The following is a 21,021-nucleotide window of genomic DNA, read 5'->3' on the forward strand; positions in this document are numbered from 1 at the left end:
TTTTTTAATTACTCCATGAGATCATATCTTTGACTAATGATTGGAACTTCGGTTGTCTTCTTACGAATTCCATGGAGGGAAGAAGTCAAGGGCGGCGGCCAAGATGCTGGAGTGGAAGAGAGAAGGTAGAGCACGCGGCAATTGAAATGACGCCGGCAGCAACACGATTGCTACAGCCAAGGGGTCGCCATTGCCAGGCCCAATTAACCGGATCGCATGCCTTTGCCTTTTTCCCTGCTATCTGCGCCGTTGACACCTCCGAGTCAGTAACTGTGTTGGTAACATATACAGAAAAGTCTTTGTTTATGGTGGAAACCATTATGTCTCGTCTTCATCATCTCACTTTCGTCGAAACCAAGCCAGCCGGCCTTAGAAATTACTCCTCTTTATCTTCACTGAACCTTTTTTTTTCTTTTTCTCCAGAATCTTGTACAGAGAAGAGGAAATCCTCCACATCTTGTCCTCTATACTTAAAGCAACAGTGATGGTGACATGTACAGAAAAGTTTTTGTTTTTGGTGGAAACCATGGTCTCGTCTTCATCATCTTCACTTTCGTCGAAACCGACCAGCCAGCTCTACCACCCTTTTTTTTTTCTCCCCCCAATCAGAAATCCTCCACATCTTGTCCTATATATAGCTGTAAAACCGGTGAGGTCCACAACATCGTCAAGCTTTTCTGCATTTTCCCTCGTCTTGCAGGCGAAACCATGGTGCTTCAGCCAGTCTCTTCGGTTCTGAACGGCTTCGTTCTACAACATATTTGGCTCGACGCTTCAGATGAGCTGGAGAAGGTCGTCTGCGCCCTTAAATGCATCGAAGCTTCCCTTGCAGAGGACGCAGAGACCTGCCGCCAAGTGATAAAAAGGGACAAGGAGCTGTTTCAGCTTCGCCTGCAAAGCGTCCAAGATATTGCACATGAGGTGCTCGATCTACTGGACGAATGGCAGCGGAGGGAGTTGGGGTGTCGAATCCAAGAGCCAAAGCAAACCAGGTCTCCTTTTATAAAGGTAAGCAACTTCTTTTCGTCTTGTTTTCGTCCTCACCAGCCCCTTCTTACTCGAGCTGTTTCTGATACCTGCATTCGGATTTCTGACTTCAGAAAAGAGCATCAGTTCTGTTGTTGGCTTCTCAGCGGAGACGGGCACCACCAGCTTTGGAGGATTAAAAGCATTAGGCAGAGATTAGATGTGATCTGCCACCCAACTTTTCTCTCTTCTTGCAATTTGATTCAGATCGGATGTCGAATCACTGACCTTGGGGTAACTTCACAAACAGGTTCCAAAGGTTACTCTTCGACCACTCTTAGAAAATTGGTTAAATCGTGGTACTATTTTCAGTGAGTGAATTGTCTGTTTCTTTTGCTGCAGCGATGATGCATAAACTGCTGCTGATTGTTAGAATGCCAGCTCGTCCTCTTGAACAGGTTTTTCAGCAGGATTTTGTGTTATTTAATGTGAAGTTTGCTTTTTCCTGGTTTAAGAGGCTGTTTCTATGGTTCTGTAAATTTTCCTATAGCAGTTCTATATTGTGTAAGCCAATTAGGCACGGGTTGGAGATGAATAGCGATCCACTAAATGCTAGCAATGAAGTCAACTACATGTCTGATTGATTTATGGCAATGAAACTCCCAGAGTCCACTTGGAGGGAATTTGGAATTGAGAATTCAAGAATAATCTTTTATGTTTGAAATCGTTGTTGACTCCAAGAATAATGTCCATAGTTTCCTATGCTGCTTCATGCTTCTGATGTTTCAGTGTGCAGTTGAAGAACTCACTAGAGGAGTTGTTGCTTGAATTATAGTAACTTGCATTTGGCCAAAAAACAAAATAAAAATTGGAGCAGACTTGAGTATTTTGCAACTCAACTCAATTATCAATAGCTCTTGTGCTGTTGTTTGTTGTGCCTTCATGAATTTGACCATTTTGTTTACTGATGCACTTTTGAGCAATTCCTGTGATTATTGGTTGGCACAAGGACATCTTAAATTCCTTAATCACGTTTAATGTAAGCAATCTACTATGCTTCTATTTAATGTTTTTGCAGTTGCAGATCACATAGACACTAGCATAAATTTACAGAGAAAACTACATGGTGCTATGCATATGCTTTGCACCCACTCATGCAGCAAACTGGAAAATAGGGGGAGAGCCGGCCTCTGAGATTTCCTGAGCATGAGATGGACTTGGTTTTATCCATTTACGTGGCCCTGATTCCATCTCATACTGAGAAACGACTCTAGAAAAGCAAGTCATAAAGGTTTAGAGAGAGAGAGAGAGACAAAAAAAACACCCATGTAGGTGTTTTTCAAATGAAAAAGTAACCTTCTTACCGGTTCCATAGGTTTCAGTTTTTTTCATCAGACAATGAAAATATTAAAAAATTGCTCCCTTTGCCTTTCTCTCCTGCTTGAGCTATTTTCCTGTCTCCTCACTCTACCAGAACCCACGGACGAAGTCATCTCTTCCACCACAAGCGATTTCAACGAAGGTACTTTCCTCTTTCTACCCCTGTTTCTCCCCCTTTTCTCTTTGATTCCCTATTTTATTGATGTCTCTGCTATCTTTGCTGGAAGGGGTATTTTCCAGCCTTAACTCTTCTATTTTTTCTTTTTTACCTTGAGCTGTTGTTAATCCTCAGAGGTGCCTTTGACTGGTGGGAGGGATTCAGTAGTAGATGAACTGGATCAGAGAATCAACCCATGGATATCCCAGGTACTTTAGCTGTGGTAAAAGGATTCAATAGTTTTTTCTCTTCTTGTCCTGATTTTATTATTGATTCAACCACCAATTTTAAGACTTAGATACTTGGTAAAAAGATTGAAAATAAAAGATTGAAGACTATTATAATATCATGTGATACTTGGTAAAAGATTGAAGATAAAAGACTCTTGTGGCCTAAAGGCAAGGCACCACAACTAGTGGAGATTCTGGGTTCAAATCCCAGCAGAGTCACATTATTTCTTAACCTAATTGCTTCTCTCAGTGGTAAACATCACTTGTCACTTTTGAGAAGAGTATTATAGTGAGGGAACTATGGTATGTGAGGTTGTTGCATATTTTTATGAGCTATCCTTCTGTTGTGTAAACTGTGGTTTCCTGGTATGGTCTATTTCATGCTCAGTAAACTGAGTAGGACTACATGTAGTTTCCTGTGCAGTTTTCTACTTTGATGTTCAACCAAGCAAAATGTAGACAAAGACCCCTATGAAAAAATGCAGTCTGGACTGAGGCAGTTGAGTATACTATTAAGCATGACCATGTCAGAACTTTGTTCTCACCAATGCTTTACAAAATTCATGCTCCATTCATTCTGATATATGAGAGGCATCTTTATCATTATCAGTAATCAGGATAACATAACTAAATACCATAAAATTCAAGAGTTTGGAGTATTCCCACTTCAACATACTTCAATAGATAAAACATACATGTAACAACAGTTACTCTAATTACAAAGAAAAAAACATAATAATCTTTGAGAGTTTCTTGGGAAAAAATTTAGAACTCTCTTCCCTTTTTAGAGCTTTAAGATCCTTAAAAAAGCATATGGGCTGAATTCAATCAAATAAAATATAACTCAACCCCTAGAATTAAACTGTTTCTGTAGGCTTTTAGTTTTTCTAGATATAGTTGGAAGCCTATATATTCAGGTCATACTCCCAAAAATAATTGAAAGAATAATTGTATGTCACGGAAAGGAGTCAAACATATTTGGAGAAGGCCAGAATACTATCCAAGGTCAAATATCTAAACTAGTAAGTGTGGGTGTTATAGCCTGGCAAAAAGACAAGGGTTGGTAGGGGGGCAAAGACCACCTCTTCAAATTCAACAAGCCAAGCTACTTTTTGGTAGAGAGAGAAAGCAATGGGGAAGGAGAAGGAGACAAGGGTTGAAAAAAAGGAAGCTTAACATTTTTCATCCCCTCCACTTGCATGCATGATGCATGGAAGGAACCCCAGTTGGATTGAGTGCTTTAAATCAGTATTTAGTAAAATATTAAGACTAACCTCATAGGGATAAATGGAAAAAACAAAAACTGGTTCGCCCACACAAACTCAAAATGAGAAGGTGGAGAATGTTGGAATCGTTTGGGAGTTTTTGTTCTGCCTTCCAAAAGGAGAAATAAGGGGGTAAGAATGGAGAAAGAAGGGCAAATGAAGAGAGAAAGAGTGGAGAAAAACAGAGAGAGTGGTGGAAGGCCGGAATGCCGAAATGTCAGAAAAGTGGTGCTGTTTGGTCGAGAGAAATTTTCAGTAGGGATTAGTAGTTTGAAAAACAAACAAAATGAGAGGGGTGAAAATGAAATGGGGAGAAGCTGACCCTTACAGTTCAGCTAGACTTGGGATGAATTTTATAATATTAATATTATACTGTAATAAATACAAATGAATAAACTTATTAGATAAAGGGTCCAATTGTAGGATGGGTAAAAGTCCTGACTTTAACCATTCCTCTCCTTCTTTTTTGCAAGAATGAGAAAAGGGGGCCTGGCCCTCTTAGTATGATAGCATGAGCTTTTCTTTTTCATTCCAAGGATCTGTACTTGATATCATTGCCAACCAGTTCTATAGTTAAATTGCTGAAGGGTGTATTTAGCAGTCACATGGTTTTCGGAGAGAAAAGAAACGAAAGAGATAATTTCCTACTTCACTAGGAAACAAGTGGAGCAAAGTACTACAGTTTTCTTCTTCTTCTTCAATTGTATATAGTGTTAATCTAGGTTGACCCTCATCCACATTTTGATGACAATAAAAACTAACCTAATTCATTAATAATTGTAAATTAAGTATTTTCAGAAGTAATTCCTTCAAGAGACACAAATTCATCATAAGTCCTGAAGCCATAAGAATCATCTTGAAGAGGCACCTATAAGAAGATTGAAGATTTAAAGATTATATCAAGTCAATTAGATTAATCTCAAAAACTCCAAGGACAATCAACCAAATCTCAATCCCAATGTATATAAGAGTTTTCGAGCTTTAGGGCATAAATATTTTTTAAATAATGCTTAATTGATGTATAACCATGTTTTAAACTTGCTATAATCCTTTAGAGTAGTTCCCATCATGCTTAGAAGCCACTGCACAAAATTGGCAACTGGCATAATCGATCAATCCGGACAGCAAACCGAGAAGCAATATAAGGCATGATCAATCATCTGGATAAACATGATTGATCATGTAGAATCCTGCTAGATAAGGTTATAAACCATGATCAAGCATACTATATAGCATGATTGATCATCTAAAATTTTGCATAGCCAACATTATAAAGTATGATCGATAAATCAAATAGAGTTGATTGATCAATCGCATAGGGTTGATCGATCAATCGGGTTTTTTGAAGGTTTCAAAACATGTTGATTGATGCTATAATCAATCAACAAGCCTAGAGAATAAAAAAATATAGTAGTTACACACGGTTGAGCGATCTATCAACTTCTTGGAAATATGCACATAACAGCTAGTTTGGTTGAGAATCTTATAAATACGCCACCAAACGTCTTTTATAACATTAACTGAACTTTTATTTGAATTCCCAAGTATTCAAAGAAGCTTTTATTTGAAATTACCACACAACCCATTTCTAAGAGAAAAAAAGTCTATATTCTTGCATTTTCTTTGATCTCTCTCAAAATCATTCAACATCCTAGTTTTTTTAAGCTCTAGTATTTATTCCCATGTGCTTAAATGATTTGAGACTTTGAATCTCACTAGGAGAAGATTGTTTCTCCCATTAGAAAAGGAATACATTTTTATTTTTTCATTTGTACCTTTTGTTTATTTTTTTGTGGAGGTGTTCTAGTACCTCGATATACTAAATCTTCTAAGAATTGCTTAGATAACATATTCTTGAAGTTCAAGCTGTTCAATCCTGATTTGATGTTTCAGGTCTTTGATAACTCGTTTTAATCCTTCTGGACTGAGTCCTAAGAATCGTCCATCTCGGATTATCCTTCTTCCTTTGTTGTTATAATCTACAACTAAAAGATTTTCTTCTAACTCTTTGAGTTTGACTTGAACTCATAAGAGCCGATCTTTTAATTATCGAATCCAGACCTTCTGGAATTCGATTTGATTATCATACCTTCTGGTCATGATATATTCTCGCAGTTGCGAATAGTTTATAAGTCTTATCGCTGGATTAGACCTATTTTGTTCCATAGTGGAAGTTTTAGTTTTTTGTACATTTGTTCCTTATAGAAGGAAAGGGCCAATAAAGCTATAATTCAGTTATATAATCTTTGTAGGAAAGATTTGTCATAGTGTAATTGGATATTACATGGGTTAAAAAGAACATAATCTCATTGGAGTTAGAAATTTTAGCTAATAGAATTTATTAGTGAAAGTTTCCAAAACAAGGGTTTTTGGGTGGTGATTATCAATGGGGAACATCAAGAACAAAAAAAAATGGTATGTTTTGTTGGTGCATGTTTGTCTTTTATTTTGATTACTTTAATTTTATAATTAAATTTCAAAATTTTAATTTAACATCTCCCCCGAGTTAGCATATACAATAGGAGGAACTCATGATATGTTGATAGTTCAATGCTAGAATACACTTGAACGACCAAATTAATTTATGAAATTCATCATAAGTAGGACTTCTCGGGGACCTCTTTTGGATTTTATCATTGTCGAGGCCTTCTTCGATTGTGTTTGACTTGATAGAAGAGATTCATGGCTGCCATTGAAGCAAGTTTCCAAATACTACTCATTGTATTTTGCTCATTGTTTTCCCATTTGCAGTACCATAGGCTAGTTTTGAGTTGAGAAGTTCCTTTTAAATTTTTTTTTTTTTTTTGGAAATGAGCTATTCTTTTGGATGGCAGATGTTGATTTGTTAAAATAGTGAAAGTTTAGTTAAAAAATTGTTGTCTATTTGTTAATTTATTAATGTTCATGACATGTCTTTTCCATTTGAAGGCAAGTAGGTTATTGGAGATATTTTGGATGATATACCTAGCAAGTATTTAAAGGTACCCTTGTGTGTTAGGTAAGTCATGGATCCATTGATGAAAGTTTTATGTAAGTTGAGAAATAGATTAAAGATTTTGAGATAAAAAAAGAGTTCTATTGTTTTAACAGAATTTGTCAAGATTTGAAATTTACTGAGGTTTTTTTTTAAAGTTGAAGTTTGATTAATCTTTGATGATCTTTAGTGTTGATTTTGCTAGTGTTTCTTCTTCAACACAAGTTCACTTTGTAGCTCACTTTGTAGTCCAACAATGGAGATTTTCTTTCTTTTACTATTTTTTGTGTCCGTTATTTTAAATTATTTTTTAAGTTTCCAAGATTTTGGTGAATTATTTTCTCCCTCTTCTTAGCATATCAATTTAGATGCTAAAATATTTATTGTTACGCGATCTATTTTTTTTTCCAGTATAATTTTTCCAATGAATCTTTAAACTCAAAATAGGAAGATCGCTCAAAAGTTTGTTTGAGAGAATGGTGGTTTAAATCTATCAAGAATGAGGAACGGTTTATTCAAAAACTTCTTTATTTCCAATTTTCGCTCAACTGGGAAGTCGAAAGAGGAAGGAAAGAAATTTTTGGATATGCCACGTGACCTTTGATGGTTGAAATCCGATAATCTTGCAAATAAGTTTAAAAACTTGAGTATTTTCCTAAATAAAATTTTTATTTCGGTATTTTTTTAATAGAAAAAAGGTTTAGAGAGACCCTAATTATAAGTTAATAAATGAAAATAAGAGAAATAATCTCATTCATTCATCTAACCACTTTTTTGGTGAATTATGGAAATTAATAAATTACACTATTCTATTAATAAATTATTTTTTAATTAAAAAACTAATATTTAAGGAGTTGATAAATATAATATTAGAGAGACCCTAATTATAAGTTAATAAATGAAAATAAGAGAAATAATCTCATTCATTCATCTAACCACTTTTTTGGTGAATTATGGAAATTAATAAATTACACTAATTCTATTAATAAATTAATTTTTAATTAAAAAACTAATATTTAAGGAGTTGATAAATATAATATAAGTTTCAAGACATAAGGTTTGTCCTAAGAAAATTAAGATTTAATTTCTGAAGTAAAACAACGGTTTGCCGTTAGTCATTACCATGAATCCGGATTCCATTTTCAGTTCTACAAATTTGGGGATCAGTTTCCTCTGTTTTCTCTTGTAGATTTCTGGTTTCTCCCATTACAACGCTTCGGATTCTGGAATTCCACTCACGCAGAAGGGCAATCAATCAATCAATCTCCAGGCAGACCATCGGAAGAGCTCGCCGACTCTTCTTCTCCTCCATCGACCGAGGACACCGAGTTGTGGTAAATTCGCCTCCTTTTCTCTCTCCATAATTTACCTTGTCTTTCTTACGGTTCAGCCTCCCAGGCGGCGTTCCATCAGAATCTGCTCTCCTGCTCCGTCCGGGAATGTATCTCCCCTTCGGATCTGTTATGTATCTTCACCTCCGGGTCGGATCTTAGATCTCTCTCACTGGATTTCCCTCTTCCCCATTGCTTTCTCTCTATACCGCACGCATTTTACTTTCGGTAGTCTGATAGGTTTCTTGGTGTGAATTTGCTGTGAATTGCTGTGATTTGGAGACCGTATCATTTCGAGAGAAAAAGAGTCGAGACCTTTGCGTAGTCTAATTTAAAATTTCACTTTGACCCTCATCATGGACGAGCTGTAAATGGTATAAAATTAAGGGTCAGTGAATCCAGCGCTACACAACTTTCCGTGTTTCTTTGCCGTGTCGCACGTAACATCCCTGCGAAAGGATTGGGACATTGTAAGTGTATGAACTTCGAAACAATTATGTGTGGCGCTGTCTGGTTCAAGGACCGGCAACTACCTCTCTCCTTCCCTCTCCAAGCTACTCACCTCGGCACCTTCCGCGTATAAATACCACCCTCTCAGGGCCTTCTTTCACCACCCCAAGCACATTTCTTCTTCGGCTATCTGTACGAAAATCTCCACCTCTTACTCCCCTTCCTTTTCCTCACGCCTCTCCAAGGGGGTTCTCCACCTCGTAAGTTCGTTCTTTTCTTCTTCCGTTCGTTTTCTTATGGATGTAATTCGTTTTCATTGTTGGGTTTTGGTATGCGTCTTAAATGCTCGATTGATTAATTCGATGGGCAGTCGACAAGGTTTTGTTTGTTTCGTCATCTAGGCGGCCTTTTTGTGACCCTGTTTTTCTTAATCTGATCTGATCTCATGACGTTAGGATTCTCATTTTCTGGCTCTCTCTCTGATCGACTTTCTGGAGTCGATTCAGATCTGTGCGGTAAACGGTTGAAAAGTTGCTGCTTTTTCTTTTTTTTTCTTTTTCTTTTTTTCCCTTGGACTCCACTGAATTTTTATTTTGTCTTCCTCTGCTAACGATCCTAGGAAAGACAGGGTACGCCTTTTATTTTCGCTGAATCTCAACCCTGCTTCTGTTTGTGCCGTAGGCTATTTTCATTATTCCTTGTACATATGCCGGTTGGATTTTTACGGGATCTCTGCACGATTTGGCGTTTGATCTGATACTGCATCTCGGATAGACCCTTTCTAAACAAGCATTTCTGGATTTTGGGATTTATTTTTATAACATACCTTGCTTGTTTCCTCTCCTGATGATGTGATATCGTCATTGGCGTACTGACCCGTTTAAGATAAAATTCCTAGTGTTTTATGAGGAGAGCTCGTAGTTGTGGTAATTTGACTTTTATGCTTGCCATTAATCTGTTTCCTTACTTTGGTGACTCTTGAGAATTGAAATCGTTTTTCTGCTTCCTTTCTCTGCTTGCTATTATACCGTTTCCTTGAATTTCTGGCTACTTCTTGCTGATCTTGTTGAGGTTGGTCTAACTCTCATTCAATTTTTTATTTTTTATTTTCTGTACAAACAGATCGAAAATGGCTACCTACAAGCCTAAGAACATCCTCATAACTGGCGCTGCTGGATTCATTGCCTCTCACGTTGCCAACCGTCTCATACGAAGTTACCCTGAATACAAAATAGTGGTCCTTGATAAACTTGACTACTGCTCAAACCTTAAGAATCTACTTCCTTCCAGATCTTCGTCAAACTTCAAGTTTGTCAAGGGTGATATTGGAAGTGCTGATCTTGTCAACTTCCTCCTCATAACTGAGTCAATCGATACAATCATGCATTTTGCTGCTCAGACACACGTCGACAACTCCTTTGGGAATAGCTTTGAGTTCACCAAAAACAATATCTACGGGACACATGTTCTTCTGGAAGCCTGCAAGGTTACAGGTCAGATTAGGAGGTTCATCCATGTAAGCACTGACGAAGTTTATGGAGAGACTGATGAAGATGCTGTTGTTGGCAACCACGAGGCTTCACAACTCCTTCCTACCAATCCATACTCCGCAACAAAGGCTGGGGCCGAAATGCTTGTCATGGCATATGGAAGATCTTATGGATTACCTGTTATCACTACTAGAGGTAACAATGTGTATGGGCCAAATCAATTTCCTGAGAAATTGATCCCAAAGTTCATTCTTTTGGCCATGAGGGGCAAGCCCCTTCCCATCCATGGGGATGGATCAAATGTGAGGAGCTACCTTTACTGCGAGGATGTTGCAGAGGCTTTTGAACTGATCCTTCACAGAGGAGAAGTCGGTCATGTTTATAACATTGGGACAAAGAAGGAGAGGGGAGTTATTGATGTGGCAAAAGACATCTGCAAGCTTTTTAACCTGGATCCTGACTCAAACATTAAGTTTGTTGAGAACAGGCCTTTTAATGATCAGAGGTACTTCTTGGATGATCAGAAGTTGAAAATCTTGGGTTGGTCAGAGAGGACCACATGGGAAGAGGGTCTCAAGAAGACGATGGAGTGGTACACAACCAATCCAGATTGGTGGGGTGATGTGTCTGGCGCCCTGCTGCCTCATCCTAGAATGCTGATGATGCCTGGGATTGAAAGACAATTTGATGGGTCAGAAGATTCCAGTGAAGCAGCAACGTCCCATGCCGTGAACAGTCCTCGCCAGGACCGAATGGTGGTCCCATCTGCAAAGAGCACAATCTCCAGCCCAAAGCCAGCTTTTAAGTTCTTAATTTATGGTAGGACTGGATGGATTGGAGGCCTTCTTGGAAAGCTCTGTGAGAAACAGGGAATTCCTTTTGAATATGGGAAGGGGCGACTGGAGGAGAGGTCTCAACTTGTTGCTGATATCACAAATGTGAGGCCTACACATGTTTTTAATGCTGCTGGAGTGACCGGCCGGCCAAATGTTGACTGGTGTGAGTCCCACAAGCCAGAAACAATTCGCACCAATGTGGTGGGAACTTTGAATTTAGCTGATGTCTGCCAGGACCAAGGTTTGCTTATGGTGAACTTTGCTACTGGGTGTATATTTGAGTATAATACTGATCACCCAGAAGGCTCAGGTATTGGATTCAGGGAGGAAGACAAGCCCAATTTTACTGGTTCCTTCTATTCCAAGACGAAGGCCATGGTATGTTTACTAATTTGAAAATTCCATTTTTTACTTTTCCAAGAGTACAGGCTCCATGTTCTCCCTGTGTCCAGTACTCATATTCATTGGTGTATGTACCAGGTGGAAGAGCTTTTGAAGGAATATGACAATGTGTGTACCCTGCGAGTTAGAATGCCAATCTCATCTGACCTCAGCAATCCTCGCAACTTTATCACCAAGATTTCCCGTTACAACAAGGTGGTCAACATCCCAAACAGCATGACTGTATTGGATGAGCTTCTGCCTATTTCAATCGAGATGGCCAAGAGGAATTTGACAGGCATATGGAACTTCACAAATCCTGGTGTAGTAAGCCACAATGAGATCCTTGAGATGTACAAGAAGTACATTGACCCAGAGTTCAAATGGGTCAACTTCACTTTGGAAGAGCAGGCCAAAGTTATTGTGGCACCACGAAGCAACAATGAGATGGATGCTTCCAAGTTGAAGAAAGAATTTCCAGAGCTGTTCCACATCAAGGACTCACTGGTCAAGTATGTTTTTGAACCCAACAAGAAGGTGAAATGAGTACCATTTTCAAGCTATTCAGGTGAGACTAGGCTTCAGAAGAAAACCTGTGTTCTGGCAGTAGCTGATAGGAATTTTTATCACCATCTATTGCCACTAGATAATTGTTACTGCTATTAGCATCTCGTCATTTCATATTCTATTGTTACCATGTTTGGAGCTAGAATAATTCTTCTAGGTTGTTTCTAATTCTTTGTTTGGTCGTTTGGTAGCGTCAGCCTTGTCCATTTTTTGGCTCTTCTATGGAACATTGTTGGTTGGCCTTCTTGATTTAATACAAGTGATTTAGATACTGAAACAAGTAATATTCCTCTTTGTTATTCTCTTTTTTCTTTTCTCTTGGAGAATCTGGGAAATCAGAATGGCTGGACCAGTCAGTCTGATCGGGTGGAATGGAAGTTAGAGGGAGGTCTGACCAGTTCTTAGAATTACAAGAAACAGTTTTTGACTGGCAAAATTGTGGGGGTTGTGCATCCATCTTCATCCTTTGTGTTGTGTGTCTGCTTTTGTTGAATTTCGTTTCTGGAAGTGATGCCTGAGGCACCACATATATCTAGTATATTAAAAGATATACATTTGAGAAGAATGTGTAGCATGGATAAATTGATGCGCAATGGCACCTAGTAGTGGGAGATATATAGTGAAGGATTGTTTGTCTGAGAAACGAGAGAAAGAAGTGTTTATCTCATTTAAGAAAATGTACTCAAGCCCAGCTACTTGTGCATTCAGCCATCTTAATGAACGGAAAACAGAAGCAGTAACATGAAATTAATTGAAAAGGTACAGATTGAGCTTTAATGTGGTTGGGGAGTTAAATGCCATTGCCAGGCTACTCTCAACTCGCAAGGCATGCCTAGTGTCCCTTGAAGAAAAGGCCGCCTCTCCTACCTGCTTTCCTTTTGTAATCAATTATTATTATTGAGGTTTAGGGTATTGGAACGCTTTTGGAATGAAGATTTTGCAAGCAGGAGATATCAGAACAGTATCTTCACTATTTCTAAGCTAGGGAAAAAAATTGCCATGAGGACTGGAAAAAAAGGTAATTTTTTAATACATTTCCATTCATTATTCAATATAATTTTGCATTTCGAATGTAACCCGCGATCAATGTAATACCCTTTAATGGCTCTTACAAACTTTCATTCTCCTTACAAGAATGGGTGGGAGAGAAGGGGGAGAGACGAGAGCCCTCTTATTCACCTAAACTAGGTTCTAAAGAACAAATTATCTTGACTTTGTAAATTGTTGGAAGATATTATAAGATGAGTCACACGAACCAAGGAAAAATTGGAAGATCAAGAAGGACTCATAAATGTATTTTTATTTTATGGTCATGCCCTAGAAGAGTTTTAGTTTGAGTTATCTTTGTCTTTTATCTATATTGAGTTATTTAATCATGTTAGGACTTATTTTTAAGTGTTAGAGTTTGGGTGTAATTGGGATAAAGATAGTTTTATTATAATTGGACTTTACTACCTTCCTCTATTATAAATAGAAGTTTATATCCTCTGTTTACAATAAGTTAATGATTAATGTTTTACATCTTAGCCAAAATCATTTATTTATAGTTTTTACAATGCTTTAGAGCTATAACATTATAAGAGAAGAACCATAAATAGATAAACAATTACATTTTCATGCCCTCTTTATAAGAAGTTTTCTTATTTACCAATATGCCACCTCTCGGATGTGTGGGTTTGAGCCCACTTTCTAACAGTTTTTATGGGCAAAAATATTTCATGAGTAGTTAGAGGTAATTTTGGTTGTTTAATGACTATCGAAGGTCGGAAAAAGTCTAACCAAATAGTTTATCAATTTTTTTATTTTAGTAAATATTATATAAAATTTGTCTTAGTTAATTATATTATTTATTTTAATATTTGCAACTTATTGGTGGGGTCATGTATGGGTTAGATGCTCTTTATTTAGGAGGATTGCTATCCAAATTTATCTCAAACAACATTATCATCAAGTTGTGAAAGAAATTGGATTACATTTCCTTCTATTCACACAAAACAAAGAAATATGAAATTTAAGTTGAAGCACTTATAAATCATACCAAGCGAACCGACGGTGGAGGCGTTAGATCAAAATTGTTTTTACGGAAGTCTATCCTCGCCGTTGGTTCTCTCTATAAAGGAGCAGATGTTAAACCCTAACGATCTCGAAGTCACGGTGAGCAGTTGGCATCTCCGTCTACGGCCGGTAGCCTTCTTTTCATTTTCTTCCTTCTGCGTCTTTCTATTCTTCTGTTGTTAATTTTAGTACTTCTAAGGTGTTCACGCAGTCACAGAGTGTCTGTATTCCCTTTTGAAGTTATTCCACGTTCGTATCTAAAAGTTCAGTCTTGTTTTATTTGTACAATTCTTGTTGTGTTATTTGAATAGCCTCCAGTACTTCCTACAAGAAGCGGAAAACTCTGTTACGTAAATGGTGTTGGAATTCGTCTATGTATGTATTTGTTTTTTCTAACTGAACTATGTTCAGATGTGAAATTCTGGCAAGTGCATGTAACCTGATTTTATCTGGATTTGGATTTGTTTTCATTTTAAAGTTTGAGGTGATTTACCTCTCATTATTTTGTTTTCTTTACGCTTGTTATATCTTTAGATAATTTGCCTATTTATCCACGACTTTCCTCTTCTACGGTTTTGATCCTTTTGACTGTTTCATTTAATTATGTCTCGATGCTGGAAACTATTTTGTCGTAAATGGTATGTATTTTTTTTTCATTGGGCAATCCATGAATTTGTATGCTCAGATGAAGCGAAGCGTTCTTGGGATGTCATTGCTCATGGGTCCGAGAAATGCTATTACTTAGCATGGTGACTGCCCTGTACTAGCTTATAAGACAGGCATTATGTTTATCTTATTCGGTCTGAGGGAAGAGGTCTCCCAGAAGAAGCTAGAAAGTGAGATCAAGGCTGGAATCTCGAATGGGTTTTCTCACCAAAATCCTCTATGGCTCTTTTGGAAAGAAAGACAAGAGAACCCTGAGAATTGGCATTGTGCTATAGCCGTGCCATAGGCCTTTGGTCGGAGAGCTTTTTCCTATCAGGTCCGAAGGTCACATGATGAATGCTGTTGTCTTTAAGCTCAGGGCCCTTTTGTATTTCAATTTCCATACTGTTGGTTGTCTTTGTCTTTGTAATTATACTGAAGGAGAAATCAAATATTGATCGATTTAATTAAATCCATTTTCTTGGTTAGATTCAATAATGTGAGGAACATGCTGAACGCAATTCAAATTCGCATCACTTTGAGATCCTGGAAAATGGATCCATCTTGAACATTTCATTTAATTTTTATGTGCTGATGTATATGCCACAATGCTACTCTAAGTACACTTGTTTTTTAACTGTGTTATTTTGAAGTTATCTATCCTCATAATTTCTTTCCAGTTACCTAGTTGCACCATTCAATTGTTTGGGTATCTAGAACAGAAATGTTAGACCATCTGGTCATTCAGTTCATGTGATAAATTGGGCCAACCATATTACTTTGCGACTTATTTACTATTCATAAACTGTTAATGGACTTAAGTTGTTCTGATGGTTTAAATAATCAAGACTCAAAGGACGAAGAAGAAAAACAGGATGTCTCACCGGAAGTTTGAGCACCCAAGGCATGGATCGCTGGGGTACCTGCCTAGAAAGAGAGCATCCAGACATAGAGGGAAAGGTTGTGTTTTTTTCTCCAAGTCAGTAGGATTTTTCCTGCTTGAACTAGTTATGCCTATTTGTATCTGATTAGCCAATCACTCTAGTAAGATTAATGGCATTCAAGTGATTGACTTTGTAAATGCAAGGTATCTTAACTTTGTTTTTTGTAATAGGGTAGGTCTTTAAGACTATGGTATTATCTTTGAATTGTGGACTTTTTTAAAAAAAAAACTTCTTTGTAATGGGCTTGTTTCTATCTTTAATGCATAACTTTTGGTGATTTTTTAATTTGTTATGATTTTCTTGGGTTTTGGTGGTTAACCATTTATTACCTGTTTATGCACTATATAACAGTGTACAGGTAAACGTGGTTGAACTGGAATCTGCCATGCCACAGTTGTTAAAGCCCTGCTGTTTCTTCTAGCATTGGCTTTTGCAAACCTGATTGTCAGTTTCAATAGATTTATGCATTTTATGCTTTCCTTTTTACTGATAACGAATTTGGAAATATGTTTCATGTGTGCATCATCATTTCATGACATAATTTTTTTGTTGTTCATTCTTTTCTGTTTGTCTAAATTTGTTTCTATTAATATAAATGTTTTTCTTTAACAAATTGAGAGTAGTTTTTGTTCTATCATTTTATGCATATTTATAGGTCAGAAGGTTTGTAGAATTCTGATATATAACAAAATATGCACGTGTTGCTTGATGCTTAATATTTAAATAGCCATGCAACGTGGTCTTACAAACGTGATCCTTGCAGTGTGACCTTTCTCCATATTTGTGACACTGTTGTTTTGTAATCCTTTCACTCCACATATCACTAGACCATTTCCTGTATATTTGACTTGCTATTACAATAGGGGCATATCTATAGGACTTTGGATGTATCACAAAATATGTATCTGTGCTTGATGCTTTATAGAGTCACATGATTTAGACTCACAAATATGATCTCTGCATTGGGTCCTTTCTCATATTTCACAGGACCATTTCCTGTATATTTATTTGACTTACTATTACAATAGTGACATATTTATAGGACTGAAGGTATGTAGAATTTAGATACATGACAAAATATGTATGTGTGCTTGATGCTTTATATTTATAGAGCCACATGACTTGGTCTCACAAATATGATATTTGCACTGAGGCCTTTCTCTCTTATTCATAGCACTGTTGTTTTATAGCATTCTTACTCTCTATTTTATAGGATCCTACCTGTTATATTGACTTGTTATTGAAACTAGTGCCTTAACAGGAAGAACCTTGTAAATTAGTTTAAAAATCTTAAATGGGTCTTTTGGATACGTAATACTACATCCTGTGGTTCCTTTATGATGGGATTCACAGGATCGAGGCTGGGTCATGCAACCTCTGCATTCTTGCCTTATATTATTTATTATACCGTCCTGGGGAGACTGTACTTTATTTAGGGAATGAGGAACATATTAGCCAGTACTTCCTTGAGTTGGATTGTGCCATGACATGTTGGTTTAATGGTTTGAACCTATCATGGTTTTATCTATCATAGTTTGTCTTGCTCTTGTTGTTGGTGGTGTTGCTCTTGTTGTTATTTTTATTATCGTGTTTGTTATTGTTGTTGTTGTTGTTGTTGTTGCTGTTTTTGCTTTGTTGTTGTTATTATTATTGTTTTTCTGTTGTTGTCATGATTTTTCCTCTTAAATAAGGGCTTGAGTTTCAGAGATCCTAGAAGAGGACAAAATTTGCGGGACTTCAAAAGAGGGCAATTAGGGTTCTTATGATGCTACCTCAGTAGAATGCATGATTCTGTTAGTTTGCCACCTAACAATATGAATGAACTTGTGAAGTTTGTGTGCAATTATAGTTTCTTACTTGACTGAATGAATTTTGGGATATATAATTGTTTTCAAGAAGAAACAAGGTCTCATAAAAAAAAAAGAAACAAAGTGTGATATTGTCTTTTTTGTGTGCTCCTTCTAGCACCTACTTTATACTAGGAAACCTTGTTGGAACATGCTCTTGGACTACTTAGCTTGAAATGTTTTACCTCTTCCATTTTTAGAACTCATTGAACCTGAAATGTTCACTTGGAAAATAGTTCCTGTTATCGTTTATTTTTTATTAGCATCTATTATGCTTTCTTCTTAGCTGATGGCAAAGTCTATTTGATTATTCTTTTGTTTAGATCATTCTAAAGTTGTTCTAGCAGTTTATATTCTTTGTTTAGATACACAATTTTGATGTTTCTTGGTTTTTGAGTATTAGGTTTATTGGATGTCTGACTTTATATCATAATCTTGTGTGTTTTTTTTTCTCAAAATTCTATAGTGAAGTCCTTTCCAAAGGATGATCCATCTAAGCCCCCAAGGCTGACTGCATTTCTTGGATACAAGGCTGGTATGACTCATATTGTCAGAGAGGTGGAGAAACCGGGGTCAAGTAAGTTGCGCCTCATAGTTAGTCGTTTCCTTGATGAATACATTTGTGTGCATTGAATCTTCTTTTTCCTTCCAAATGACGCCATTGATAATTTGGGATTTTTTTTCAAAAAATAATTTTTTTTTTTTAATCTAAAAAAATGACTTTTTTGGTTTTTCTTTTGTTGTTATTTTTTGATGAATGATGAGCCCATTCTACTCATGTAGAACTTCATAAAAAGGAAACATGTGAAGCAGTGACTGTTATTGAGACCCCTCCCATGGTTGTTGTTGGAGTTGTTGGTTACTTAAGGACACCTAATGGCCTTCGCACTCTGAATGCTGTGTGGGCCCAGCATCTCAGTGAGGAGGTGCGCCGGAGATTTTATAAGAACTGGGAAAAGTCCAAGAAGAGGGCCTTCACTAGGTACTCGAAAATTTATGAGACAGAAGAGGGGAAAAAGGATATTCAAGCCCAGTTAGATAAGCTGAAGAAATATGCATCTGTCATCCGTGTATTGGCTCATACTCAGGTACTATTTTTGGTCGCCTCCAGAAGCTGATAATTTCTGTTTAGGGCTTGATTTTACTAAACTGAAAACTCTCTCTCTAGATTCGAACAATGAAGGGTCTAAAGCAGAAGAAGGCTCATTTGATGGAAATTCAAGTGAATGGTGGTGAGACGGCTCAAAAGGTGGATTTTGCATACAGCCTCTTTGAGAAGCAGGTTCCTGTAGAAGCTGTTTTCCAGAAAGATGAAATGATTGATATAATAGGTGTTACAAAGGGTAAGGGTTATGAAGGTGTGGTTACTCGTTGGGGTGTGACTCGCCTTCCCCGCAAGACTCACCGTGGTCTACGCAAGGTTGCTTGCATCGGTGCCTGGCATCCAGCTAGGGTCTCTTTCACAGTTGCTAGGGCTGGGCAGAATGGATTCCACCACCGTACTGAGACGAACAAAAAGATATACAAGCTTGGGAAGGCAGGACAAGAGTCTCACACTGCAATTACTGAGTTTGACCGGTAAAGTTCTTTATACATTAATCAAATGTTTGATTTCTTTGGCAAATACTTGTAGTTCTGGGATGGAGTATAGAACTGAAAGATCCATTAGATAATGAACTTTTAGTTTCTAAGCCATCTCTGGTGATGAATTAACAATTTTTTGAAATACTATTTTTCTGGGCTAATATTTTGTGCTTTTAACGTTCAGGACCGAAAAGGATATAACACCGATGGGAGGCTTCCCACACTATGGGGTGGTGAAAAATGACTATTTGCTCATGAAGGGATGCTGTGTTGGTCCCAAGAAACGCGTTGTGACGCTGCGGCAGTCTCTACTAAGACAGACCTCCCGTGTGGCTTTGGAAGAGATCAAGCTCAAGTTCATAGACACTTCTTCTAAGTTTGGCCACGGCAGGTTCCAAACCACACAAGAGAAAGCCAAATTCTATGGGAAGCTCAAGGCATGAACCTGATTTAAGTTATTTTATCTCTGCTATTGAGGCCTCTGAACAAGACCCTCTTGGGAAGGGTCAATTTTCCACTCCCTTTCGAAGCAATCATTAACAGAGCTAAGACGCTCCAATTTCCCTGTTCAAGTACTCTACAAACATTCTCTTTGCGCTGTCTGCATCCGACGGTCAAGCTTGACCACAGGATCCTTGTAAAGAAGATCAATCAGATGATTACTCAGGGAAAGGGTTCTTTCATTCACTGGTTCCTTGGAAAGAGATCAATCAGATGATCCTTACTAACTTTTCAATGGCCCAAATCAAACAGAGGAGAATCCCATCGGTTTCATCTTAATGGTTTCTCAAATCATCTCACTAGATCTTCTTATCTGCTACAAGAAACAATGTTTTATTACCCTTTGAATAGATAATTCAGAATCTTCAGCTGAAGATACAGAGCAAATCGAGAGGAAAGCACCACAAATTTAAGCCCAATTCGAATTACAGTAAAGTTTTCCTTAAAAGATATTTGTCAAAAACAAATTGTAATGTGTCTAATTGTTTTGGTAGTGAAGGGTCAAGTTAGTCGAATTGATTTGTAGTTTTAAGTTTCTTCCATGTTATAAAGGACCTACTGAAATTTGAACGCATAAAACATTCTTTGCTAACATGGGTTTGGACAAAAATAGTTGTTCGAATGAGGTAACAACTTTCCCTTATGGTATTCTCTCTAATGAAGTGACATGTGTTTATTCCTCTCATGGAAAATTGTGGATTACTGGTTGTGAAGATGAGTGCATAATTGTCACACTTCATAATCATAGACTCTAGAATGTGAAATCCAAACCCAGCAAAGACTGATTTCACTCACATAAGTTCACTAATTGTGTGAGTCATCGCTTTATATTTTGCTTCAATGCTAGATTTAGCCACGCCTACCTATTTCTTACTCTTCCAAATTACTAGGTTATACCTAACAAAACAACAATACCTTGTGGTGAGCCTTCTATTTATCTTACATCCTAACTGATTTCATAGTAGAGTATCCCAACATATCAATCCTCTCATGAGGAGTACACAAAAAAGATCCTTTCTAGAAGCACCTTTTAACTATCTAAGAATGCTATGAGCAACTTCCAAGTGTATCTTCTTTGGGTTTACCAAGAATTGACTCACCACTCTCATTGCAAATGATATATCTGGCTTAGTAATAGTGGCATAAAGTAACTTCCCACTAGACGTATGTATTGTGTTTTATCCTTGAGTATAAGACTGAGGATCAAGAAGGCTAATATTAACTTCTATGAGAGCATCCATTGGTCGTGCACCCAAGAGGCCATACTCCTATAACATATCTAAAATGTATTTTCTCTGAGATAAAACAACACATTGCATGCTTCGAGCCACTTTAATACCCAGGAAATATTTCAATTTGCCTAAATCCTTTGTTTGAAAATGTATTGCAGAATATCTTTTCACTAGCTCGATTCCTTC

General features: G+C 37.3%; 2 protein-coding genes and 1 long non-coding RNA gene across 6 annotated transcripts; all 3 read left to right on the top strand.

Annotated features, from left to right (window-relative positions):
* The first annotated feature begins 694 nt into the window (after nucleotides 1–694).
* On the top strand, nucleotides 695–1,639 carry LOC137949528 (uncharacterized). Its single transcript, XR_011111867.1, has 3 exons — nucleotides 695–1,008; nucleotides 1,101–1,285; nucleotides 1,369–1,639. It is a non-coding gene; the product is annotated as an uncharacterized lncRNA (long non-coding RNA).
* Nucleotides 1,640–8,163: 6,524 nt separating this feature from the next.
* On the top strand, nucleotides 8,164–12,141 carry LOC137949812 (trifunctional UDP-glucose 4,6-dehydratase/UDP-4-keto-6-deoxy-D-glucose 3,5-epimerase/UDP-4-keto-L-rhamnose-reductase RHM1). 2 transcript variants are annotated; one of them, XM_068796003.1, is made up of 3 exons: nucleotides 8,164–8,306; nucleotides 9,876–11,457; nucleotides 11,560–12,141. In XM_068796003.1, exons 2-3 carry the CDS (start codon nucleotides 9,883–9,885, stop codon nucleotides 12,004–12,006), a joined length of 2,022 nt encoding a protein of 673 aa, XP_068652104.1. In that variant the 5' UTR covers nucleotides 8,164–8,306; nucleotides 9,876–9,882; the 3' UTR covers nucleotides 12,007–12,141. The 2 variants fall into 2 exon arrangements, with proteins under 2 accessions (XP_068652104.1, XP_068652103.1); XM_068796002.1 differs by lacking the exon at nucleotides 8,164–8,306 and adding an exon at nucleotides 8,929–9,013.
* Nucleotides 12,142–14,185: 2,044 nt separating this feature from the next.
* LOC137949614 (large ribosomal subunit protein uL3y-like) lies at nucleotides 14,186–19,789 on the top strand. 3 transcript variants are annotated; one of them, XM_068795714.1, is made up of 6 exons: nucleotides 14,186–14,211; nucleotides 15,576–15,687; nucleotides 17,985–18,095; nucleotides 18,302–18,606; nucleotides 18,687–19,096; nucleotides 19,287–19,789. In XM_068795714.1, the coding sequence occupies exons 2-6, from the start codon at nucleotides 15,603–15,605 to the stop codon at nucleotides 19,543–19,545; spliced, it is 1,170 nt and encodes a 389-aa protein (XP_068651815.1). In that variant the 5' UTR covers nucleotides 14,186–14,211; nucleotides 15,576–15,602; the 3' UTR covers nucleotides 19,546–19,789. The 3 variants fall into 3 exon arrangements, with proteins under 3 accessions (XP_068651815.1, XP_068651816.1, XP_068651814.1); XM_068795713.1 differs by lacking the exon at nucleotides 14,186–14,211 and adding an exon at nucleotides 14,222–14,457; XM_068795715.1 differs by lacking the exon at nucleotides 15,576–15,687 and having other exon boundaries at nucleotides 14,193–14,211.
* Nucleotides 19,790–21,021: the final 1,232 nt, after the last annotated feature.

Source organism: Aristolochia californica, unplaced genomic scaffold (assembly GCF_029961685.1).
Source record: "Aristolochia californica isolate CCGP_79_NKW_82.1479 unplaced genomic scaffold, dmAriCali1.0.hap1 SCAF_14, whole genome shotgun sequence".
In the NCBI taxonomy this organism is placed as follows: domain Eukaryota; kingdom Viridiplantae; phylum Streptophyta; class Magnoliopsida; order Piperales; family Aristolochiaceae; genus Aristolochia; species Aristolochia californica.

Bases quoted from the DNA above. Each gene is read 5' to 3' on its own strand.
- LOC137949812 (XM_068796003.1), top strand. From the start codon at position 9,883: ATGGCTACCTACAAGCCTAAGAACATCCTCATAACTGGCGCTGCTGGA. The intron at 11,458-11,559 runs GTATGTTTACTA...TGTATGTACCAG, and splicing joins ATTCCAAGACGAAGGCCATG to GTGGAAGAGCTTTTGAAGGA.
- LOC137949614 (XM_068795713.1), top strand. From the start codon at position 14,437: ATGGTGTTGGAATTCGTCTAT. The intron at 18,096-18,301 runs GTAAGTTGCGCC...CTACTCATGTAG, and splicing joins GGTGGAGAAACCGGGGTCAA to AACTTCATAAAAAGGAAACA. The intron at 18,607-18,686 runs GTACTATTTTTG...CTCTCTCTCTAG, and splicing joins GTGTATTGGCTCATACTCAG to ATTCGAACAATGAAGGGTCT.